This window comes from Hylobates moloch, unplaced genomic scaffold (genome assembly GCF_009828535.3).
Source record: "Hylobates moloch isolate HMO894 unplaced genomic scaffold, HMol_V3 SCAFFOLD_3, whole genome shotgun sequence".
Lineage (NCBI taxonomy): Eukaryota > Metazoa > Chordata > Mammalia > Primates > Hylobatidae > Hylobates > Hylobates moloch.
Genome location: NW_026652278.1, coordinates 173,874,742 through 173,901,264, shown reverse-complemented (window position 1 = coordinate 173,901,264; position 26,523 = coordinate 173,874,742). Strand labels below are relative to the sequence as shown.

Sequence of the window (26,523 nt, the reverse complement as noted above, 5' to 3'; positions counted from 1 at the left end):
GAAATATAAATATATACAACACAAAATACTATGTATATCTCAAAATAGTATATCACGAGAACACCTGGTTATTAGGTTGACAAATCTATACAAGTTTTTTATATGGAAAATGAGCTAGAGCAAAGATTTTTAATTAGCGTCTATAAGTCAACTTGTTTATTAGTTTAAATGAAGATGTTGTAGGTTATTGTAAGTCCTCAAGTTTGTTTTATCAGTTTTAGGACAGTTATATGCCAGTTCTACTGTTTCACTTGAGCGGGCTAAAGATGATTATCTTTCTGAATATGTAATTTAAAAGAGACTTTGCTTCTTTAATTGGTGAATATAAAAAGGCTATTTGACTGTACTCACAATGTGAAATTTTTTCTTGTTTTTCTGCTGAATTATATTCTTTTTATGAATGGCATGTAAGGATCTTTTTTCTCGGTAACTTCTAGGAATAAGACTTTACATTGCCAATTACTTCCAAAATGTTTTAAGTACTTCCCAACATTCAAAAAAATGTGTTACGTTGCCTAATTTATTAATTATTTTAATTGAGATCAAGGCTAGGACATGAAAAACTAAACCATCTAGAACTGGTAAAATAAAATCAACATATCAGATGTTACTAAAGTGTGAAGTCACTTCACGTTCCGATGAAAAACTATTTCAAGATAGCATCCCAGTGACCTAAACTACTTCTTGAAAATGAGCCTGAGAAGGATTTTATATGAGGAAATGATCTAAGAATCTGCTATCTTAAGAGAGGCATTTTCTCTTCGAAGGGCGGAGTCTGGGCGTTTTATTTATTGTGATCCTCTTTGAAGACTGAGTTTCAGTTGCAGATAATTACCCTCAACCCTGTATTCATGGATATATGGAACAGTTTGGTACTATCCAATTTTGTTTGCTTGATTGATTATAAAGTTTTCCAGAATCTTCTTAAGTATATTTACTTCATTACCAGAGCTTAGCATTTACAGATCAGCATCCTTCCTTCAGTATTTTCTACTGATAAAGAGAAAAGAATCTTCATGCACGTATTTGTCTTATCCACCACTCAGTCATCTTTAAAGAACGATCACAAAATTTCAAAGCAACTGTACCTTCAAATAAAATGTTAGAAGAAGGAAAAGCATGTATCTACAAAAGCTCATTAAACATCTAACAAATTCTTCCATATGTCCTAATTAACAATGGCAAGATAGTATTTTTGATCCCAATGTTTTCATCTTTGAATTTAACTGCAATTGAACATATTTTCAAGTCTTTAAAATAATACCAGATTTTAAACAGAGGCATGTACAAATTTCACTAATAACTAGTTTTTTATTGCTCACTGCTGGGGAAAAAATATGTCGAGAAGCTTATGTCTATAATTTGAAAGAAATACTTAATGGTTTTATCCCAACTGGTAATCCATGCTGTGATGTCACAGGCTTAATGAAGAAAACTTCCCAGGAGTGACAATTATTTTTAGAAAGATAAATATAATGTATTCAGGAGTGACAATTATTTTTAGAAAGATAAATATAATGTATTTCTAAATGATGACATCCAAAATATACTAAATGCTACAGAACCTATTTTCTAACTGATATTTACAAACAGAGAACTCATTAATAATTTATGAATCACTGGTGACACATTTAAATCACATTTCTTGACATACTGTCTTTGTCTTAGGGGAGACTAAAATGTAAGTTGATCTTATTTCTGATATTTCTGCTTTTAGTGCATTAGAATCCAATTCTAATGCTTTTGGAAAACAAAATAATTGTATGGCTTTTGTATTATAGGTATAGTTTTGTGACATACCAGGATGCTTAATTTGGCTTTTGTTACAAGCAAGTCCATCATAAAGCTAAGCAGTTTAACTTGCTAACATGTATTTTGGTGACTGTGGTGGTGATGGCACTAGAGTAGTCACAGCATCAGATAGCAATGGTGATGGTGGCAGTAATGACGAGGGAATTTAAGATCTTTCTTTCTCATCTACATAATATTCCTGGCATAACAGAAAGTGGAAACTTGATGGTCTGAAATTATTATATATTTCACAGACTTTCCAAATCTAACTACTGAAAACTTTTGTGTTATGTAACAAAGGGTATAAACTAGAACCCTAGCTAGTAAGGGAACTTCTCTAGACTGTCGAATGAGACTTGACTAGTTTATATCTCATTGAAAACTCAGCATCTACAGGACTTAACAGGAATGGCTGTCTACCCAGGCGCAAACCACACATGCAGTCTCACTGTGTGTCAGCAGCTAAGCAGCCTGGGCGCTGAATCCTGTATTAAGATGCTCACGTGAGTTTTGTTACATTTATGTCATCCCATGATAAGACGACTTTAAAAAAAAAAAAAGCTAAATAAAGATACCCCATTCCTACTATAGGACACAGGAGTCAAAAGTTAAGTAGAAAATGCATCACCCACTCACACACACTAAGGCCCCAGGAGCAAACGGGCTGGCTCCCTGTGTAAAGGGCTATCCTAAATGATCAGCTGGAAAATGTATCTCCAGAACCTTTTTGGAGATTTCTTTCTTTCCAAATCAAAGGCATCTACCTGGAGAGACCCAAAGTGAAAGGTCCCTTCTCAAGGCTTCTATGCACATAGCAGGTAGCGTTTTCTCTAGTCCAGCAAGGGTAGATAAATGTATTCCAATGTTAGTAAATGGCACTTCTAGAACTACATTTTTAATTTCTAATTTTTATGGGTATGTATGGGGTGTATATATTTATTAGAACTACTTTTAATACCTTTGCATAAAATTTCAAACTTACTGTTTCGTTTACTATATCCAAAATACATCAGTAATACTACATACATAGAAGCATATTTTTACTTCAGAAGATTAAGCTTCATAACTCATGCCTCCTCTGATTTACATAAATGTCAAGCTTTGAAAGAGAACGGGAGCGTAAGCAGAAGTTCTCTCTCCCATTAGCATCAAATAAGCTCTTTCTATGTACACATTTACTTTGGATTTTTTAAAACTTTGAAGCTGTAGTTATGTAAGCTCAGCTTCATTCTGATCATGGGTTCCTGTCTTTGAGATAGTTTTCAGAACTTATTCACTTAGAAATGTGTTAACATATAATGATCTAAAGTACTTTATTCATATGTTGTAATCACCTTGCAAACATAAGTGAGAAAATTGTCAAAGTTTAAAAGATTGGGCTATCCTGCAGGAAAAGAGAACACTACACACATTCAGGAAATAAAACAACTTCACTACTGGTTTTCATTCTACATTAACGTTTCTCTGGAGTCATTTATACTTTACTAAGTCAGTATCTGGAAACCTGTAATATCTTTTCAACATAGTTTAAAGTAAGTAAGCATTAAATCTCTTAAGGGCCAGGCGCAGTGGCTCACACCTGTAACCCCAGCACTTTGGGAGGCTGAGGCGGGTGAGTCACGAGGTCAGGAGTTCGAGACCAGCCTGGCCAACATGGTGAAACCCGTCTCTACTAAAAATATAAAAATTAGCCGGGCGTGGTGACGTGCATGTGTAGTCTCAGCTACTCGGGAGGATGAGGCAGGAAAATTGCTTGAACCTGGGAGGCGGAGGTTGCAGTGAGCCGATATCACGCCACTGCACTCCAGCCTGGGTGCCACAGCGAGACTCCGTCTCAAAAAAAAAAATAAAAAATTAAAAAAAATAAAAATAAAAATATATCTCTTAAGGTTTTACTGTCCTGGTAATCTCTATATCATCTTTATCTTGTTTGTTTGACATTTAAGACCCCTTCCAAAACTAGTAGAATTTCATTTGTGAAGTAACTTTTCTAATTAACATAAATGATTTTATGTATTTAAATTTCAGCAAAAATATCTTCAAATCTAGATATCTTCTAAATGTCTTCAAATCTATGTTAAACATAAAATTATTTTCATATTCACCACCGCATCTTTTCTGCATTTCTCCATCTCTATGTTTTGATGCATTATTATTATTTTCTTGGTTTATTTTTTCTTAACTTCATAATCCGTGCTCATTTCCAAGTTGGCTTCCAGTGAACCAGCCCCTCCTCCCACCCACAAAGCCTCACCTGGCTCAGATAAAGGAGCTCTCCGGGGAACTGGCCAGGGCTGGTTGTCCCTGACAGCCTCATGTCCACCAGCAAACCCTTTGGCCCCAACACCGCTTCCTCTCCTGGACAACTTCTTGGGTGAATTGGAGAAGCTTGGTGCTTTAACCGTGTCAGCTGACCAAGCCAAACCAACCATCCTGGGGGACGCCATCCTGGAAATTGAGGAACCTGCTGTCCTCCTCCCATTGCCCCCAGTGACTGCACCTACCGAATCACCTTCCACTCACGCGGGTGTGGACTCGGCTGCAGCCCAGCCTTACCACGCAGAGCCTCTTCAGGATCCCAGAATGACAACTCAAAGCAACTTTGCAGAGTTGAGAAAAATGAGAAGGGGCTTCTCAGACCCTAAAAAGGCACCAGAAGTCCTAGGGGATAAGTTTGTGGCCTCTGCGTGCACCAGCGTGGGTTCCTTGCCTGTACCCCTTCTGGTCATTGGAGAGGAAGATGAGGGCATCTATGAGGGGATCGTGTCAGGCATCCAGAGAGGGCTGCCAGAACCTCCGGAAGGAGACACTGGGTGGTATGGCCACGATGGGTCAGAGGGCACCCCACGCCTGCACATTGAAGAGGAGGAGGAGGAGAAACCCAACTGCCTAAAACACCCCATAGCCACCCCCACAGATCCTAGGACCCCCAATGAGGACAGCAATGCAGCAAAACCCAGTAATGAGGTATTTTAATTTTGTCTGATTATGGAAGAACTAACCGGCCTTACTATGATTAGCTATTACAGTTAATAATAGTAATAAATATCTATTTTGACACTGCCTAACAGCTTTTTTTCAACAAAAAACACAAATACTATATAGGATGGGGGTGGAGTGGGTGTATGAAAACACCATATTTAAATGATGTAAGTATGTGATATAATTCCATTATCCCATTATTTCTTTAGGACCATAAACTTATATTTTAAGTCTTTGTAATTGATATAGTCTTCGTAATCTTCCAATGTTAATAATGATAGCTAACAGTGGAGCTCTTACTGAGTATCAGACACTATTCTAAAAATTCTACATCTTTAATCATCAAAACCCAGTGAGGTATGTGATATTATCATCCCTACTTTAGAGAAGAGGAAATTGATGCCCAGAAATTTGTCCTATTCCAGGATGAGAAACTGTACACCATACCTTTGACATAATGGCACTTTGCAAAAATAATAATGCTAATAATAAACAAAGACAACAGAAAAGAAAAACAGCACTTCTGTCCCCTTTCGATTTTCTAAAGAGGTCATTCTCTTCGTGTTGACTTCACATTGACTACTTAAGAATTGGGTACTGTATCTTCATGTTACAAAGAATCTTGAACAATGGTTTTAATCAACAAAGGCAGAAAATATCCAGAAACTTTAGCTTGCAAACCTCTCCCTTAAAACAAAAAATGAGACTGCAATGCCAGCACTTTGAGAGGCCGAGGCAGGCGGATCACCTGAGGTCAGGAGTTTGAGATCAGCCTGGGCAACATGGTGAAACCCTGTCACTACCAAAAATACAAAAACTAGCCAGGCATGGTGGCGGGTGCCTACAATCCCAGCTACTCAGGAGGCTGAGGCAGGAGAATCACTTGAACCCAGGAGGAGGAGGTTGTAGTGAGCTGAGATCGTGCCAGTGCACTCCAGCCTGGGTGACAGAGTGAGCCTCCACCTCAAAAAAAGAGAAACTTGAGGCCAGGCGCTGTGGCTCACGCCTGTAATCCCAGCACTTTAGGAGCCCAAGGCTGGTGGATCATCTGAGGTCAGGAGTTCGAGACCAACCTGTCCGACATGGTAAAACCCCATCTCCACTAAAAATACAAAAATTAGCCAGGCATGGTGTTGGGTGCCTGTAATCCCAGCTACTCGAGAGGCTGAGGCAGGACAACTGCTCCAAACCAGGAGGCGGAGGTTGCAGTGAACTGAAATTGTGCCATTGCACTCCGTCCTGGGCAACAAGAGCAAAACTCCATTTCAAAAATAAAAAGAAAGAAACTCGATCCCTCAAATGTACCCTGTGAATTAAGAAGAAGTATAATTACTGGCAATTATAGAAATTATGAAATAATAGAAAGGATGGTTAATATTATGCTACCATCCAAGTCAAATTCTTTCATAGTTCCCGTATTTCAAAATGACCTGGCCATGCCTGCATTTGTGTAAAACAAACACCTTATTTAATAACAGATAGATAATTCATTGCCATGAGCCGAACGTGTCTCTACATCAATTATTTCAGTCACTAATGTTCCTTTCGATTCAATCAGTTTGAAGGTGTGATTAGATGCATGGCTTTGTTGACAGGTGGTGCCCTTTGTTGCAGACAGCACCCCAGACCGGCTCATCCCAGCACCAGCTCACACCCTGCACGCGGGGCCACGGCTTCCCCAGCTTTGTGACACACTGACTGTAGTTGGCGACCTACTTTACACGCAAGTTACAGTCATTGCAGGGTTTTAAATAGTTTTTTCCTTCACTTTTAGAAGGAGCCATCATATCAATGTATGATAAAATGATAGAATATAGGTGTTCCTATCTCCAGCCACCCACATCCGAAAAATTAAACTGATCATACCATTGGGGATTTTGAACCAAATTCAAAAGAGGAAGTTAGTGGTTTCAAAGCAAAAAATTTGTCATAAATATAACTTCCCAGGGTTATTGGTAACTTTAAAATGATGGAAGTTGAGAGGATATTCTGTAAAGACCATGTAACCTCATTCGGAGACAAGCATAATCACCTCTTATCTTTCCTTGATATGTAAGCCGCCATCATTTTCTTCGGGAGAGCAAGCAACCACACCCCTCCCCAGCCGCCTGCTTCCCTCCCCTCCATTTCATTCTCTCTTCGCCTCTGCTTCCGACCTGGACTCTACACTTTCTCAGCCCTGCCCACCTCCTCTCCTCCCTAAATATTCTTATCAACAGGAGATCAATCCACCAAAATTAAAGGTAACTGCATCTTGAGTGTGGTTTATTGCATGTCTTCAATGAGCTTAATTAGATGTATGCATTCAGATTTGCGCCCTCTCACAAAACCTACGAAGTTATATAAATCCTGATTGCTAACTTTTAACATCATTGGCATGGCCTCTATCCAAACATTTAAAAGATATATTTTCATAGCAGCTATACCCAGATTGAGGAGAAAAACAAACTAAAATTTCTATCATAATAAAAAGTAATGATTAGATTTTTTTCAGTTGACCGTCGGCTTGAGAAGCATCACATTTAAAGGCAACTTACCTCAGTGCCTGTCATTCTCCATCACCTCTCAGGGGACTCATTGTCTCCCGTCATTTCCCACCCATCGGCAGGTTCAGCAGAGCCTGGAGACAGGATGATCTTTGGCATTGACTGTCTTGAGCCTTGTTCTTCCACAAAAGTGACGTAAATTCATGAGGATGTGGGAAGGATCATCCTTTTGTAGCACTTCACAAAGCATCCATCTCTGAGACTTGCAGGCTGACAGTTCCGCTGGTATTTAACCTAAAGATACTATTTTTAAAAAATTATTTTAACAAAATTAATGACTGGCCTTGGAAAGAGATTTAATGACAACCACAGCATGAAATTAGTCCATCACTGAAATGTTTTCCTTCTATGTTCAGAATGATCCTAAAACATTTTCCTTTGGAAAAAAAGGTGACAGACTTCAAATAATAACTCATCCTCACATTCAGTCTTTTGAATGTGAAATGAGAGCCTCTGCAGATAGGTAAAAATTTAGGGCTCTGATACAGCTAAGGTTCTGTATTAGGAAGTGCCGTTTATACAATCTCAAAATCACTATCACCAAACCCATTCGCTGACATAGTCTATCTATGGGCTCCTAGGTGTGAAAGGAACTTTGTAAAAAATGAAACACTTTAATTGCTTTTGCTCTTTGAGGTTTTTTTTTCTTAACTGGCAGAAAATAATTAGGAAATGTTTTAAATAATGCCACTTTATATGATGCCTAAGGCTAAGAATTTCTCTTTTTTTCTCTTCTTTCTGTGGTTTTATTTTTAAGGCCAAGGTATTTATTTCTTGTCTTTTTTTTTAACTTGTTCTTCAGTTTTTAAGCTTAATCAATAAGAGGGAAAGTTGCCTTAGAATCTGAGTTCTCTAATTTAGAAAGATGGAGGATGCACCATTGTGGCATCAGGACAAAGCCAGGATTTTAAAAGGTTTACTCTTCTGCAATTCTTCTCGTATGTTCTTTAGGTTTCGGTTGTTTGCAGAATGACATGAGAGAATGGAGGTATTCACAATAACTATGCTTTAAAAGAATATTTTAATAATCATATGAAATACTTTGACTAACTCCAGCAAATCAAAGTGATTTTTCTCTATTTCATCTCCTATTTAGGACCAAATCTTGATTTTTGAATCTCCCACCAAGTTTTTTTAAGACTTATAAATCTATTTTGTGGTCATTGAAAGAATATCTTCACTGAAGTTATTTGTGCTTGTAAATTTAAGTACAAATTGAATCAACTCATAATTTTAGGCCATTATAGTTTAATTCTGCATCTGACCCGGTTACAAACTGTGCCAATCTGAATCCGAAGCCTTTTTATTTCTTCCATGTCAAGAATGCTGATGCTCATTGTAAAGAAAAGAAATAACCTAGCACTGAAAGCAAAGAGAAAATAAACTTTTAGTAATGTTTTAATGACATAGTATAGCATGTGCATGAAATCATTGTAATAACATTTTTATCAAACCCCTATCAACCATTGTTTAGTTAACTCGAGTCAGTGCAATTTCATTCTTTAAAGTGTTTTCTAAAACAATGAAAATCTCCATAAAAGTAAATACAATCCAAAATCTTCCATAAACGTAAAAGTTACTACCACTTTATCAGTTACAGATGACTGAACAATACATAAATTATGTTTAATGTATAAATCTGAATCCAATATTTCCCCCAGTCTTTTGAGCATCTGCTTTTAAAATAATGATTTTTCATAACAAAAAATAGTATAAATCGGCTGGGCATGGTGGCTCACGCCTGTAATCCCAGCATTTTGAGAGGCCGAGGTGGGTGGATCACAAGGTCAGGAGTTCAAGACCAGCCTGGCCAAGATGGTGAAACCCCATCTCTACTAAAAATACAAAAATTAGCCAGGCGTGGTGACAGGTGCCTGTAATCCCAGCTACTCGGAAGGCTGAGGCGGAGAATTGCTTGAACCCGGGAGGCAGAGGCTGCAGTGAGCCAAGACTGTGCCACTGCACTCCAGCCTGGCAACAGAGCGAGACTCCTTCTGAAAAAAAAAAATAAAGTATAAATCTCAGCTCCTCTATAAGCTGAGCCTCCATTTCCATCCAAGAGACTATTTTGCAAGAGACTTGCCGCATGTGGCCTCAAGTTGCCATGGAAGCTCTATGAGGAGAGCGAGAGGCTCTTTGTTAGGTTTCTTCCAAGTAACTTAGTGGTTGTGGTCCCACCAGGAAGTCTCATCACCCTAAAGCAATCCCATCAGAAGGGGATCCCTGGCGCACAGTTTTCAACATGAAATCAGGCCCCGATTGTTCCTAATATGTTCACGTGCTCTTTCCAGCTGTTATTATCCACATCGTTCTAAGAGCTAAACGGGTTTTTTTTCTCTAAGAGCTCTGATATGTATTGAACCGCTGTATTAGTCAAGACTGGGATAAGCACAGTGCCAGAAAACTCAAAATAATTATAGCTTAATCAAGGTAGAAATATATTGCTCTTACACATAAATGAAGAGTGTCCAGGACTGATATGGTGGCCCCACAGTCATCAGAGAACCCAGGAGGTTCCATCTGATGTTGGCTCATCGCCATCCTCAGAGAGAAGCTTCTGCTATGGGTCCCAGGTGGCAGCTCGAGCAGTTCCCTTCTCACACAAACCAGCAGGAAGGAGAAAAGATGGGAGATTTACACCTTCTCCCTTGAAGGCCATGTCCCAGAATTGCATATATCCCCTCGGTCTCAGCTTATGACATGAGCACATCCAGCTACAAGGCAGGAAATGTGATCTCTATCCAGAATGGCCATGTGCCTACCCAACAGCCTGATCCCATTACTGAGGACCAAGAAGAGAATGGATTTGGAGAGCATCAAGCATCGTCTGCCATGACGCTTAAGCAACGGTGCCAAACACATTTCATCCCGAGAGGCTGGGGATTTGAGGTCAACCATTACTGAGAATTAGGAAAATTTTCTAAATGAGAGTTGAGAAAACCACATGCTTTTATTTAAGCGTGTTTTATTCCTCCTAAAGTTCTCTTAAGCCAGATCAAATACCAGGCAGTACACTGCCAGATCCTGTCCACTATTGGAAGGAAAATAAAACCTACATACAAGAAGGTCAGCTTACTCACTGTCATATGAAAGATCTTACTCTGGGAAAAAAAAAAAAAAAAAAAACACCAAAACAGTCCAGCCCGCAGGTTGGCACTTCAGTATTTCATCAAATTTCACCATGTTTCCCCCCAAAAAGGCCTTATTTTCTTCTTATGTGTTTGTTAGAAAATTTTGCCTCCAACAAATGTCTGACACGGTCCATGAAATTTGATGGGCATTAAGCCAAATTCTCCTCTATCTCACCTCGCATCCCTTCAATAAGATGAAAAAGCAGGGCAGGTTTGAGAGCATCTTGAACCCAATTGCTAAGCATTCTATGAAAGACATAACATTTCTTGGCCTGGCGCAGTGGCTCATACCTATAATCCCAGCACTTTAGGAGCCCGAGGCGGGCAGATCACTTGAGGTCAGGAGTTCGAGACCAGCCTGGCCAACATGGTGAAACCCTGTCTCTACTAAAAATAAAAAAATTAGCTGGGTGTGGTGGCGGACACCTGTGATCCCAGCTACTCGGAAGGCTGAGACAAGAAAATCTCTTGAACCCGGGAGACGGAGGTTGCAGTGAGCCAAGACTGTGCCATTGCACTCCAGCCTGGGCGACAGAGCCAGACTCCATCTCAAAAATAAAAAAAAAAAGACATAACATTTCTTATATGTTCTTGGCCTCTTCCCCATGCCAGCTTTCCTCTGTGAACCTTTCTCTGCTGTGCCTGTGGGTCCCATGTTAAGACGGCAGCTGGTGCCTGTGGTGTGGACACTGCATAAGCAGGTGGAGGAGCTGCTGACCCTCCCTGCCCTGCTGTTGTTCAGGAGTTTGGCATGCTGCGTGTGCATGGAAAAAGCCAGCCAGGAAAGCTCCTCCTGAAGGCTGTGTGATGAAGATGAGAACTAACTAACTTCTTGTACATTTTCCAGGCTGACCTAAAAAGCGAGATATGTGTCCTGGGTAAGCCTCCTCGTAGCCCAGTGATGTCTAGGAGATTCTGCGGCTCGCCTGTCAGAGGGCTCAGCGGTTCCCACAGGGTAGGGTCAGCATGCCCCCACCTTGTGGCAGACATCCTGGCCACCCCCCCTCTGGGGCTGGCTCTTCCTTAGTTGTCTTTGCTGTGAACTGGCCTTAAAGTAAGGCTGGAGATACCCTGGAGATGAAGTGACCACCTGATGATGTGCTTCCCTTTTAGGTGTGTGTGAGGTTTCCAAAATCCACAAAGACGTGGTCAGATTCTCTACTCTACAAATAAGTGTCGTGTGTGTTGTGGTCTACATCTGTCTCATGGTTCTACACTAAATCACTGCTATCTAGTCACCGTTTCTCCTGCAAAGAAAAAACTGTTGCCAGGCACCTACAGTGCTGAACTCACACACTTCCGGTCATGTTTGCTTCTGCGTCATTCAGTTTGGACTTTCTTTTAAATCCATGATTCTTGTCTAACGTCTTCTGTTTCTCTGGTGATGTGCACTACATCCTCTCAGTCTGCCTTTTGTCCCCATACTGCTGTCTGGATTCTATCCACTTCCTAATTCTTGCCAGCTTTGATTGAACTTAAAGGTCAAATTACTTTCCCTTAGCTACTTAGTTCTATAATATCTACAGTACTTTAAAATACATGGACTCTAAATGCTACTTACTATCAATTCTAAGGAATACAGCCAAGGAGTTTGGAAATGTTCGTCTGGACATAAGTCAGGATTCCTTTCCTCATTTCTGTTTTAATGGGCCCTGATTCAACCTTAACCTGTCTATCGCATAGCTATTGTCTATCGCATAGCTATGCTTCTGCATTTCAAGTTCTCAAGGGCTTGATTTCAAAGAAGTCTTCATTTTCTATTTCTAAAAAAAAAGTAGATATGATTCTGCATTTATGCCACTTTGTGCTTTTTGCATTGCCTAGGAAGACCTCATTTTGTTGCTGAGGCAGAGTTTTGTGTTGCCATAGAGACAGGAATGCCAATATGTAGAGACTCTTAGACTCCCCGGAATGGCCCTCCAGAGCCAAAGCAAAAAATAAGCTTCTTTTGCAGTGAAGAGGACCCATCTGTAAATTTCCTGTGGGTCCATGAGATGGTATGCTTTGGTTCCCCTTAAGATTTTTTTATTTTTTGCCTGATTTTTACATTATGTATTTGTATGTCAGATTACACGTGTGTTTGTGTAAACCATAAATATTCTACTTTTTAGATTTATGCAAAGTTGTGTTTTACCTTCATAATTTAAGAAGGAAAAATAAGCCTCTATAAACATGGTGTTATTAGGAGAATTTCATCTAATTCTGGTGGGCAAGTACGACAACTGATGTTTTATGAAAAATGACAAAAACACTTTAGCACTGCTTATATTGCTTTCAGAGATTTTTTTGCATTAGTGTTTAAAGTAACAGTCAATCCTTATTTAAGAATTATTTGATACGAAATATAGCTAATCCTCCAGAGATAACTGCAGAAGCTTTGACAAATTAGATGGCTTTTCAACAGACTATAGCTCACTAAGACAGGAAAGTATATATTTTACTGATGTTACGGACTCCATGATGTTTCAAACCAGCTTCCTATGAACAGCAACTTGTGATTGATTCTAGCTTTGGAAATTAGCATGTGTTTAAAACTTGTCTCTTTTGTATCGGTTTTTGACAACATTAAAAAATAGCTACAGAAAAAAACTTACATATTCAGGGCTACAGAAAAAAATACATATTTAGGATACTATGAAAACCGCAGCATGCTTCATTGGATTTTCTCTTATTCTACTCTTAAGATTCATCAAGGAAATAGGACCATAATATAATTCTTGCTCAAAATGTCCAGCACAGTGATTGTAATATGTCAGTTGAAAGCCATCTTTCTAGGTTCGGCTCATGTAAGCCTCTCTGAATGTCACAAACGTATATTGTTCTATATTTATCTTAAAACTGCTAAGAAGTTAGGACATGGAAATGCCTGCACAGATAGTCAAGACAGAAATGGACACAGACCACAAATGCTGGTGGCTTACAAGGGATTCTTTCTCAAGAATTTAAAACGTGGGAAAGGAAGAACATGGTTAGAAAAACAGATGACTATCTATTCCACATCACTCTGTGGCCTTTAAAATAGGCTTTTAAAATTAATCCAGCCTTGGGAACTTGGATAAAAAGGGGCAGATAAAGCAGAATCAACTCTCAGCTTGTTGCTGCCACTGCTCACCACTAGGTGGCAACAGAGTGCAGCTGCATTACAAATCTTTGCTTAAGGGACTTGCCATCTGAGTTACACTGCCACGGGGAAAGGGCAAAAGATAGTCTCCCCAGATAATCTATTTACATAACCTTATAGGACATTTGCACCTACCTCAGCGTCAAAATTAAGATGCTGATTTTAGCCAAGGTAGGCCAAGTAGTCCATCATAGTAATCTTTCATGCAATAAAGAGTGCACATCGAAATTACCATTTTGTTTCTTTTTTTGTTTTTTACCTATTTGTCATATTAAGAAATTATCCAGTACCTTTGGATTTTGGTTTACTAATTTGCAAAATGGAGTTGAATTGTAACCATTATTTTTTTACATGACCAAGACACATGAGAATTAACCAATCAATGTCAGTGTCCCAGCTCGCTGTGTAAAGCTGATGAAGGACACCTTTACACAGCAGAGGAAATATATCTGTGGAAATGTGTATCCTTCATGGAATCCCTGAGGGGACCCGATTAACCCTCGTCTCGTCCAACTCACTGATTTCAGAGACAGGGAAGCTGAGGCATCCCCAAGGTTATATGGTGCTTAACGCCCAAAACAGAAAGACGCAGATGAGCCGTCTTAGATAACTGTTCTTGCTACTCATTCCCTACTAGTCAAATGCCTTTAAAATAAACTATTTCAAGTACTATAATTAGTCAGCTATCCTCAAAACTGTCTCCTAGTTATCCACATTAACATGGAGGTGATTCTTGTTAAAGGTAAGCTTTGAAAAGTTCTAAAACTCGCCATTATAAGACACACAAAACTTCTCTGCTAAGAAAAGTCTTGATTGATTCTGGCCTCAGGATGTGAACAGTATAGAAAACTGATGATTTGTGTGTAAAAAGAGGGGCAGGGTTTGAAAGATATGAAGGAAGGGAAAAGAGATATTGGGAAACAGGTAAAAGCAAGGACGGGGGCCGGGCGCAGTGACTCACGCCTGTAATCCCAGCACTTTGGGAGGCCAAGGCGGGCGGATCACAAGGTCAGGAGATCAAGACCATCCTGGCTAACATGCTGAAACCCTGTCTCTACTAAAAATACAAAAATTAGCCGGGCATGGTGGTGCGTGCTTGTAGTCCCAGCTACTCGGGAGGCTGAGGCAGGAGAATCGATTGAACCCGGGAGGCAGAGGTTGCAGTGAGCTGAGATCACACCACTGACCTCTAGCCTGGTGGCAGAGTGAGACTCCATCTCAAAAAAAAAAAAAAGCAAGGACGGTGCTGGCTGCCACACACAGGAACATACGTTCTCCAGCCATGGACGTGGGATCCAGGAAGCTACACGTTTGCAGCAATCACCAAATTTTCATAATGGTCAATGGGACAGTTCATTTAAATGATTGATGAGGTGGGTTGAGTTAAAGGAATTAAACTAGTAGAATTATAATGATGATAACTAAAAAGGGATATATGGACTTTAAAAGTTGATTGTTTTATATTAATGAACAATTTGATTTTTAAAGTGGTATTCACATTCTAACAAAAGAGCAGTGAAATGAAACTAATCAGTTTTACAAAGCATTGGATGCCATGATGTAGAAGTTGAAACTTTTACTCAATTTTAAAATATTAAAACGGTTTAAATGTGTGAAAACAGGGATAATTTTAGAGCATAATGAAATATATTTTACACAACATTTTCTCTTAAGAATAAATAATATTTTCTTATTCATAACTTTATTATGCACTGCAAATGGTGCTATGATTGTTTTGGGGAAAGAGTAGTAGCTATCTTGGTATATGATATGCAGTGTGGCATATTAGACATTTTCAAGTTACTTTTGAGTACCAGTATTTTTCAGTGACTAACATGTACATTCTCAAAATCATATGGCTTTAGTGCATACTCTTTGGCCAGAAATTTTACTCCTGGGAATATATTCTAAAGAATGGTTCAAAAGAAGAAAATAGCTGTTTGCATAAAAAATGTGTATAGCATTGCTGTTTATGATAGTAAAAAAAAAAAAAAAGACTAGACCAATTCTAACTTCAAAACAAAAAAAAGAGAGGAATGGTTAAGAAAACTATGACATGTAGACACATGTGGGAGAACATTATTCTGCAGACATTTGAAATCAGAAAGAAGACTGAGAAAAAAAAGACTGGAAAATTATTACAAAATAATATTAATGGCAATTGATGTATACAAATCTTACTTCCTCATGAAAGTTTTATACCTATGTAAAGTTTTATTGGCTTGGAAGAGAACTTGAAATAGGTAATATGATACAGGCTTATCAATGACTTACAATTACCATCTTATATATTTAAATTGATTTAATAATATCTTGAATTAAATGACCTTTAAGATGGCTGGAAAATTGGTTAGTCATAATTTTTCTTAAAATATTAATATCTTCCAATTTTAATAATAGATACATCATTAGTAGTCTTATATTGATTTACAGGAGTCAACTAGTTCACACTCTTAAGTCATACCTGTGTGCAGTAATTCTTATGCACTCTAAATATTCTGTACACAGACTGTTGAGTGAAATTTCTAAGAACACTGTTAATAAAGGTTTCCAATTGCCAGGCCCGGTGGCTCACGCTTGTAATCCCAGCACTTTGGGAGGCCGAGGCGGGTGGATCACGAGGTCAGGAGATCGAGACCACGGTGAAACCCCATCTCTACTAAAAATACAAAAAATTAGCTGGGCGTGGTGGCGGGCGCCTGTAGTCCCAGCTACTCGGGGGGCTGAGGCAGGAGAATGGCGTGAACCCGGGAGGCGGAGCTTGCAGTGAGTCGAGACTGCGCCACTGCACTCCAGCCTGGGGGACAGAGCGAGACTCCATCTCAAAAAAAATAATAATAAATAAAAATAAATAAAAAATAAAGGTTTCTAATTAACAGAGTCAGAGCTTACAGTTTTAGTACTGTGAGTACCTAGTCTTATGCTAGATAGACAAGTAGGATAGAAAGGGGGTGGATAAAGAATTTAGGAAGTGGGTGAATCATTGACTCATAGACTGAAAGGAACCTCAGAGTTATCCATCCAAGCTTGGACCAGTGGGGTTTCTATGGACAATTTGCAGGAAGAGATTTCAGCCTACCAGTAATCCACTCGTAACTATGGAATCTAAGAACTGGTCCCAAAGTCTAAGGACATGGATCTAATAGCTATTTCAGTAGTCATCAAACAGTCACTTATATAATTGCCATGCAAATTCTGATTTTACCCTGTGGCTATCATTTGGAAGCAAATGCTTTTGAAATGTATTATGAATGATTTGTTTGCATTTCTCCCCTAAAAGGTAAAGTTTAGGTAGTCAATATAAATTACACTGAGTTTATATATTCAACAAACGTGTTAACTTTCATTCATTGAAAATATTAATGTGGGTATATGGGATGCTAAGGCTTGTCATTTCCAATATTATAAGTATCTATTACAGATACTGGTCTTGATGCTTAGTTTAAAAAGAAAAGAAACTCTTTTGAGAGTTCAGTGCACTGGAAATTTCTACCAATGTTTCTCTTCTAAGGTAAAATGTTACATGTTACCCGGATATTGTTTGTTGCATTCCAAAGTTCTGTTTTCTCTTTTTAAAAATGCATGTTTTCTCTCCACATTGAGAACAGAAAATGTTAATTCAAATGTAGCATGGGATGTCTGCCTACTGATTTTTTCCCCTGTACTGTATGTGAAAATGTTGTCTGTGAAGGAAAGATTGAAAGAATGAATGTGGATACTTTGCTGTTAAACTAAATGTGGTTTATTTTCTGCTTGTTTGAGAAAACGCTGGAGAATAAGGTTGTATGAAGGTGTCTATATTTCCTATTCTAGTGGTTTGCCGTCTGTGTTCTTGCCTTATTCCTGGCCTTTGAGAAATCAATGGGACCAAACCCTGACTTTTCCTTAAAGCTTGAGCAGACTAGATTGTAGACACGTTCAAAACATTTCACCTTGGTTATTTTGCTTTAATTTAAAGCTCCCTTTAAATATTTTAATTATTAATCCTGCAGAAACCCTTTATTTGTTTTTTTTTCTTCCTCTTGGTTTTTTACAACAGGAAATATTAAATGTCAAGAAAAGTACCATGCCATTATCCAAATTATCTTTTAATTAGTACCAGTTTAAACATTGATTACATTGAAAATCATTTCATTTCAGCCACAGCGTCCTGTGTTTACTCATGAAAATATTCAAGGTGGGGGGGAACCGTAAGTATTATTCTTATCTTCTAAATTCGAGACTAACCTTGACCCACAAAATAGACAACTGTACCAAAATATAAGATGTATGGCTTTGCACGTGAAACATCAAACTAACATGAGGCCTCCTAAATTACGAGAAATTGTAGTAGTCTCTCCATCTTTTATGACAGTGACCAGAAACTAATTTTTAAAAGAACCCATAGTTCTCTGAGAAGATTTTAACTGATATACTAGGAAAACTTTCTAATGCTTCAGTGATTCCTAAGATGGCAAACTCTGTCTCCCTCTCTGCTCTGCTGGCTGTGTAACGAGTAACTACGAGCTTCAAAGACATACAGAACATGTTCTAACCTTACTTTTCCACCCACTGGGAGACTGTAAAAGTGGACCTAAGTGTAAAGAAGACCTAAAGTGATCATTCCTTCATTCCGAAGTTACATGCTTAGAAGGGTCATTTGAAAATGGCAGTATTAAAACACTCACTGTTACTCAGTTATACGCGATTACTTCCACAGCACCAGGAAAATGCCTCTTCAAACTTTCCTTTCAAATTCCTTCCCCTTTCTGATGCATGAGTTAAATCAGCCTGAAGGTGTCACACATTGTCTTGAAGATTCTCTCTGTGTGGTTCTTTTTTGGGCCCATTTTGTCCCTGAGAGACGTTCAGGAGTTATCAACTTCCTGTTGGCCTCTGCCCACCCTGTGAGTTGAGAGTAAGACCCCTGGGAAGGTTCATTCATGGACCTAACCCCTTGTCCCCCATATCTGAGCACACACTAGGGATCCTGACCCACTGCCCACACTCACCTGGCACAGAACAGGCTAACAACAGCCTCCTCCTCGCGGCAGGTCCCGGCATGTGACCTGGTGCCTTTATCACCATCAAGTCCTCCCTTGCTCCTCACAGACTGGAAACTTAGCAAAAAGCATCTCCAGATGAGACTGGCTCTCACAGAGTACAGCCAGAAAGGTGTTCTTGTTGCGGGAAAGTCTGTATTTTGGAAAGAACAGGTTAGCAGTGATAATCATTTAAAATATCACTGAAGGTTTGGTGCAGTCACTATGCCTGTAATCCCAGCGCTTTGGAAGGCCAAAGCCCAGCAGTTCAAGACCAGCCTGGACAACATAGCAAAACACCATCTCTACAAAAATAAAAATAAAAAATTAGTCAGGCGTGCTGGCATGCGCCTGTAGTCCCAGCTGCTCAGTAGGCTGAGGTGGGAAGATCACTCGAGTCAGGGAGATCAAGGCCACAGTGAACCATGATGATGGTCCTGCACTCCAGCCTGGGCAACAGAGCAAGACCCTGTCTCCAACAAACAAACACACAAAAAGGTCGCTTAACTGGAAAACACTAAATACAACTTGTAATTCTAAAGTTTTTGTTTGTTCTCTTACTTACCCAAACGATGACAAGATCACATTATAAAAAATAAATTCCAGGGCTGTTTAGGTTTATTGCATTACCAATATGTTACATTAAACCGCTTTCAAAGTGTTTATGAATGAAAGATATGTTACATTTTCAAAGTCCTGATTTGTATATTGGAAAACATTGTTTATTAAATTTATATTTGATTATAGCCTGAATTAGTGGGATTTTAGGGTGTTGCTTAGTTGCTTTCATTTAAAAATAAGTTTTGAGCCAAAGTAGGAACATGATGTTATGTCACTACAATGCAGAGTGTTAGTGAAATATGTTCTAGAAAAAGTCGCAAGTTATAGAGAGGGCTTCCAGTCTGGCTCAGCATTTCCTGTTTAAAAGACACCTTTCTTTCTGAGGCGTCCTTACCCCACCACCAGCATTCACCTCACCAACACATCTTTCAGAACAGCATTTTTTAACATTGGATTCGACTTCATTTCCCGCTGTGCAACACTGACTGTGCGAGCCAGTAGAGGCAGGAGGATTTCCTGAAGGTGTGTTTATGTTTCCATAAAACTCCGTGGGTTTTCTTTTGTTTTGTTTTTGTTTCTGTGGTCTAATTAAACCAGAATGGTAAATAAATTTGGACAAACATGCTGGCTTTCATCAGACAAAAATGAAGCAGGAGTCTGTGCCAATTTTGTTGCATTAGCTCTGAGACCTTGAGATTCCTTCCAGCAGCTGAGGTTTGCAGCCTTAGGTAACCGGTCTCCATGAGTGGGTGGAGATGAGCCTGGGCAGGGTTCAAGCCTGAGAAGCTCAATAAAAGAACCAGTTTTCCCAAAGTGAGAAGTGCTGTGTGTATCCATCAAAACAGCAGCGCAGGAACCACCATCTCTCTCAAATGTGAAATTGGAAAAGGGACCGTGAACTTTCCCCACAGATACACAAAAGATACCACCGCTTCACCTGAGCAGCCTCCAAATCAAATTCTTTACACAAGCAACAAAATAAATGGACTACCCCCAGCAAAGCTGGCTGCATGCAAACGTCCAAATCAGGTGACGTTTGTGTATTCCACACCTGCCTGTCTTTTTGGCCACTGCTCTGGGAGGCTGGCTGCCTTTCTCTGCCCTTCCCCATAATCACAAACCCCTCTCTCAAGAAAAGGCCTCAGAAGCCCATACTCCACAGAATATAAGTGGCTATAAGGTCTACTGGAAGGATGAAGTTTTAACAGGGGAAGAAGCCTCTAGTGTTGAAATCTCAGGCTTTGGTGCCAGGCCAGGGAAAACAATATTTTCTAGCGGATGCTGTTTGTTAGGCATTCTCTGAAGCCAACTCTATCCAGCTCCCCCAGTCCAAATGCTGGATGAACGGGGGGAAGCCAGTGGGTCACTGTTGCTTATTAATGACATAAGATTTGAGTTAAAATGATAGAATAGTTTTGTTCTACCAAAATATTATTTTCTGACTCATAAAGTAATTAAAAATAAATCATTCTTGTTCCAGAGCAGTAGTCAAGATTATCAGCTTTTTAAAGTTGGCATGAAAAAATCTAAAATGCCCTAGAATGTGGTAATTATTTTCTCACATTAGCAGAATGACATGACTGTTACAGAGAGCAGCAGAAACAAATTCCCAATTTTTAAAAAACCCCCTCACAGTACTGGTAATATTTTAGTACTATTACGAAGACATTTTCATGTTAACTGCCTATCAGATTCTTCTTGACCTTCTCAGCTACAGTAATTTCTGCCTTCATTTTCCAAAAACACCAGCCCATGTTATGATTTATTATAATGCATGGTGTTTTCTTACCACAAATTCAGTGTCTGAATTCATTATCGATCAATTTCACAACAGTATATGCTGTCAAAGAATTCAGGCCGGGAAAGGAAAGTGGTAGCATTCTATCAATAATTCTTTTTTATATAAAATTATTTCAAGAGAGAGTTTTAAAATCAAATACAATTTTTCTGGGACTCATTTTAAAAAGACTTATGTCCACAGTCTGCTTGAAACGGACTCAGTAATAACTGCACATAGAATACATCTACTCCACTTCGGGCTAATTACATCAAATTTTCCAATTCTACATCCTCAGAAAACACTGATCCAAACTATAACATTAAACTGATCTAAAGAATTCCTCTTGGTAAAAAAAAAAAAAAATTTCCTTTGTATAGTAATTCACATAGAGTGATTAAAAAGACGTATCTGAGACATTTTGTCTATCTCCATCTAGAACCTTTGAAAATTCAATTCTCAAGCCCCCATTATTTGCTTCTGATTATGGCTAGCTAAAATTGTGATTCCTTCTTGTTTTTAAACAGTTAAATAATACACATATCACTTATTTCATATTTTGTACTATTATTTAATGTCTAAATGATAGACATTAGATGGCTGGACAATTGAAATGTGGGTCTGGCTTATAAATGTTGACATATTTTAATCCAGTTTATGAATGTTACAATTTTCATGGATATTCCTCGTGAGTTTCAAAATGTTGTTAGAGTGTTCTAATGCCTGTGAAGATCTAAATATTGCTATTTACCTGCTTACCAGGCTTGTACCATCCAACAGAATGTTGTTAAGAATAGGAATGTTAAAGGAAGAATGAATATTGTTCTATCTTCTGTATTTCATGAAGGTGTCAAGATGTTTTTAAACACATTCCTTTGTCCTGTTTAAGGTTTCAGGCTCTGTATAACTACACTCCTAGGAATGAAGATGAGCTGGAGCTCAGAGAAAGTGACGTCATTGATGTGATGGAGAAGTGTGATGACGGCTGGTTTGTGGGTATGTGCACTTCTTCTTCAGACACCTTCGGCTATTCTGTAATTTGCTTGAGTTTGCTCACTCGCGTGGTTTGCTGTGATAGCCAAGCTTCCTTCGAATTCGTAATGCCTTTGATCTTTCAGACATTCATACGCACGATGTAATCCCAAGGCTATTGCATTTTTAACATAGTTTAGTATTCACTGCTCCAGCTATGCGTGATTTTCTGCGAGCTTTATTTCCAACTCAAATGAGAGAAGGCAATTTCTTTAAATAGCAGAAACCAGGAAAGATTGAGATCTAAGAACAACAACAAAAAGTGGTCCCCAGAAGAGAACTATCCACGCTCTGTGCTGTGGAAAATGTTAGTTGTCCACAGTGAGAATCTAATTTCAGAGGGAGTGAGATTAAGTGAACGAGTCTCCCATTTCCTAGGTCTGACGTACATTCCCGAGCATTCAGTGACTCACCTTAACTTTAGTTTGTGATGGAAGCGGAGAGAAGTTCCATTCTTCCCACTTAAAAGGCAACTTCATTTTTACCATCCTAAAAAAAAGACGAGAGGTCTTCTGAGAAAACATTTGTAGACAAAAGTATTTTACGCTGGGCCACAGAAAGAGATGAAAAGGAAACACAGGCGGCGGGGCAGAGAATGGAAGAGAGAAAAGGTGAGAGGAGAGGAGGGCTCACTCTAAACATCCATCGGTGGCAAAATCATGAAAGAATTGAGGCCATGGTGCGGCCACAAGCCTCAGATTTTATTTCCATTAAAAGAAGAAAAAAAGGCTGGGTGCGGTGGCTCATGCCTGTAATTCCAGCACTTTGGGAGGCCGAGATGGGCGGATTACCTGAGGCCAGGAGTTCGAGGCCAGCCTGGCCAACGTGATGAAACCCCGTATCTACTAAAAATACAAAAATTAGCCGGGCGTGACTGTGGGCGCCTGTAATCCCAGCCACTCGGGAGGCTGAGGCAGGAGAATTGCTTGAACCCGAGAGGCAGAGGTTGCAGTGAGCCGAGATCATGCCACTGCACTCCAGCCTGGGCGACAAGAGCAAAACTCCGTCTCAAAACGAGGAGGAGGAGGAGGAGGAGGGAGGAAGGATAAACGTAAAATGGCTTGCCCAGCCAAGGAAAAAGAAAAATAGTCATCAAACCAAGGCAGTAAGAGCCAGGATATAGGAGAGAGATGAAGCTTTAGAGACCCTCATCCACTCCATCTGCACTGCCTAAAGAAGAATTTAGCGCACCAACTTTTACAAGAAGTGTCCAAGGAATTACGTTGTTTGAAACCAGAGGCGACCATAATGATGATAGACATTTGTGCGCGTGATTAAACACATACCATGTTAGAAATCGTGCCAGTGATAGAACTCCCACACACAAATAGTGCTTAATCCTTTTTTTCATTAATGATTTGTAAATTGTTGAAAAACTGTATACTTGATGAAGGACTCCGGCAGTGCTGTTTTTAAATAAATGATGTGGCACTGACCGTGATCTTCTATAAGATGATAAGACGGTTTAGATAGATAGCGACAGCCTGCCACAGGTGATGTCTTCATGTCGCACCTGTGTTGCTCGGGCTGCTGGTCCCTGAGAAGCTTTGCTCTTAGGATTTTCCACTCACCCTGTCACCTGTCAGCCTCGCCTTGATCCCTCACCCCCCACCCTGGTGTGGCAGCCTCAGTGGCTGAGCTCCTCCGCCCACCTCCTCAGCGGGGCTGACTTTCCCTTTAGCTTGGGAGGCTCGGCCTTTTCTGTTTAGCCCGCCGCGATGGCAACGCATTACTTATGCTGGAGGGGCAGTGAGCGTCAGGCCACCAGCTAACACTGCTCGTTTTGTGTGCCACGGGCTTCATGTGAGTTGCCTGCCTTCTTTTCCGAACCCCTCGGGGCCTGCTGTCTTCGCCAGGCCTTGTAAATGGGAAGTATTCAAGCCCATGTGTATGAACTGATATCGTTGTTACCCCCCTTTCATGACTCGCTTCTATTTTCAGGGACCTCAAGAAGAACCAAATTCTTTGGTACTTTCCCTGGAAACTATGTCAAGAGGCTGTGAATTGCTCTCTCTCCTACTGTAGAGGCCGCCTGCCAGCCATGCACCTGCGTCCACGCGCCTGCAACAGCCCGCGGGCCTCCCGTCGTCATGCCTTACGGTTTCCAATGCGCCGTCACCATCTCCACCTGCCACCAAACCACCAGCAGAGGAATCGCCGCTGCTGTGAGCCTGGGGGCGACATGGCAGGCGGCCCCGCTCTGTGAAAGTGTGGATTCCTACTTTCTGCTCTAAGCTTTGACACGTCAAAATGTGGGATCAGAAAGAAAATCATGATATTTAAAAATGGTCAAATATTTGAGGCAAAAAAAAAAAAAAAAGTGTCTCCAGGAGGCTGTCTAGCCTCGTGGCTCCATTTCCACATCTCCCCTCAGGCGATGTTCTCCCCCAAGACGACCAGAAAATTATTGTTTATTGGGAAATGCTGTGGTTTGCATTTTCATATTCTTAGCTTGGCAGTGTATATTCTTTTCACAAGTTTGCCTAGTGTCTTGGTTTACACAATATGACAACTGTAACTGTACTTTAGCTATTGTTTGCCTGCACATACATGTTGTAATATGCACAGTGATTACAACCTTTAAAGCAAGAGGAGGCAAGTTAATTTGGATGAGTGTGATTTTGTTGATTGAGTGTGAGTTTTCAAATAGGAGTCTTTCTCTGCAACTTGTTTGCATTTTTTAGAAGTGCAAACAGTAAGCGAATAAGAGCCCTCGGTAATAATCATGGCAATACGAGAGGCTGAGCTAGGCTACAGGGGAAAACTATTGTGTTGTAAAGTTGCATCGCTATTTTATATTAAAATGTAATGATCAGCATCATAACAATGAGCTCTTAGTGTTTTATTTATCTGAAAAAATGTAAGTAAAAGCAGTGTTAGTGAGAGGTGCAAAGAATTATTCTAACAGACACTTGAAAGTATCTGTAAGCAATACTAGTAGGTAAGATTTCACTGTGTGTACACATACACATTTGAGATTGTATGAGAACATATAATCCATACGATATGTTGTACATTTTATGGCAATGTAATAGAATCTCACACATTATTTTATAGAAATAGAGTACAGAAGCATCACAAGTATTAAAGTTGGTTTTAGCAAGGATTATGATTAATACGATTATTTTTACTATAATAATTATTTTTCTTCTATGGAACTCAGAATCCTGGCTACATTTGAGGACAGGAATATGTTGAGCCTGATTTTCCTGGTGTGTGTAAAATATTTCCTAGGAATACATTAGGCACTTTTTAGAAACAATGTTAAATCATTCAGGTTTTATTTTCTGCCCTGAAGCAGAAATTTAAAAAATGATATTGGGACCTGGAAGGTTTAATATAGTTCACAGTGCCTGAATTACACATAGTCCGAGAACTAGCTTTGTATTTCTTATGACTTTGCATAAGAACCATTCATCTTTGGATCTTGAGCACCTTATAGATAAAACTTTTTATGGCATTTCTTTCGTGGACAGTGATTGATCTTTTCACAATGTACGTAGCCTCTAGAATTTTGTACATATGTTTGTTCTTTTTTTGTACAGACTATTTAGTTGTTGAGAAAACGGGAGTTTCCTAATTTGGTCTTTATCCTGCGACACTTTCAGCAGACTAGCCTCTCCTTCTCTCACAGATCACAAGCACCCCTAGATAGTGTGATTCTGTCAGATAGCATTTATGCAAAAATCTATGAAGTTAAAAGATCGTAGAAGCCAAATGAAATGTACATATCTACTGACTGATGACAAGGGAATTTCATTAGGAAGAAGGTAAACAAACATCTTTGAGTAGCCTACCTTGATTTCTGTCAAGTTCACAACCAGCTTCATATTTTAAAGGCTTCAGGTTTGAAATTAAGTCAACTGCATGCAGCTTTGCTGAAAAATGAATAATTCTCTTTGATGCCATTTATGAGAAAAGACTTCAATATCTGTTGCCTGTCATATTTAAGAAAAATTACTGTTTCTACTCTCTGTATCTGATTTTAAAGGAAAAAAATATTCATACCTGGCTTCCAGGTAATTGACTTTGAATTCTTACAAGCAAAGGTCATTGTGTTTTTCTTGAATAGACATCTAATAAATTTTGCTTGGAAGTATACTTCAGTTTTTCTTCTTGACATTTATCCTTATGTAAATCGTGTATTTTATTCCAACTTGTTAAACTAAGAGAAAATGCATTTTGTTGTGTGTTCTTTTAACACAAAAATGGAGAAAAGATCTGTCAGCATCAGCTCAGAGAAGAAATATTTTTAAACCCACCACCAAAGCTCATTTGCTAAACGTTCTTTGGCTAAAAATTGCCCTTCAGCTAAAACAATACATTGTAAAATATTTCTGCCTCAAAACAGCTAGTTTTCCAAGGAGGGGTTAGTTACAAGGAGTTGTAAGCACTTTCCCAGTTCAACACTCTTAAATTTTAAAATCTTTGCCCTAAGTAGCTTCAGCACCATTGGCTCGGCAGCTTCTGCAAATGTCCACAGGCTTTCAGTGAACTTCAAATGATGGGTGGCGGTGGGGTCCCCGCTTTCTGCCACACGAATGGGAAAGAGCCAGCTTGC

General features: G+C 39.4%; 1 protein-coding gene and 1 long non-coding RNA gene across 9 annotated transcripts in view; one reads left to right on the top strand and one right to left on the bottom strand.

The window, feature by feature from the left end:
- SORBS2 (sorbin and SH3 domain containing 2) overlaps nucleotides 1-26,127 on the top strand; it is a 229,539-nt gene extending 203,412 nt beyond the window's left edge. For 4 of the 8 annotated variants that reach the window (XM_058436982.1, XM_058436983.1, XM_032149046.2 and 1 more), the window contains 3 exons: nucleotides 17,712-17,761; nucleotides 21,820-21,926; nucleotides 23,904-26,125. In XM_058436982.1, coding sequence (XP_058292965.1) covers nucleotides 17,712-17,761; nucleotides 21,820-21,926; nucleotides 23,904-23,965 — 219 coding nt within the window. In that variant the 3' untranslated portion in view covers nucleotides 23,966-26,125. Of the gene's footprint in view, nucleotides 1-17,711; nucleotides 17,762-21,819; nucleotides 21,927-23,903 lie in introns of all 8 variants that reach the window. The other 4 variants (XM_058436984.1, XM_058436985.1, XM_058436981.1 and 1 more) reach the window with 3 other exon arrangements.
- On the bottom strand, nucleotides 17,007-23,669 carry LOC131383150 (uncharacterized). The gene is made up of 4 exons (XR_009212978.1): nucleotides 23,399-23,669; nucleotides 22,376-22,451; nucleotides 19,566-19,737; nucleotides 17,007-18,897 (listed from the first exon to the last, which is right to left on the bottom strand). It is a non-coding gene; the product is annotated as an uncharacterized LOC131383150 (long non-coding RNA).
- Nucleotides 26,128-26,523: the final 396 nt, after the last annotated feature.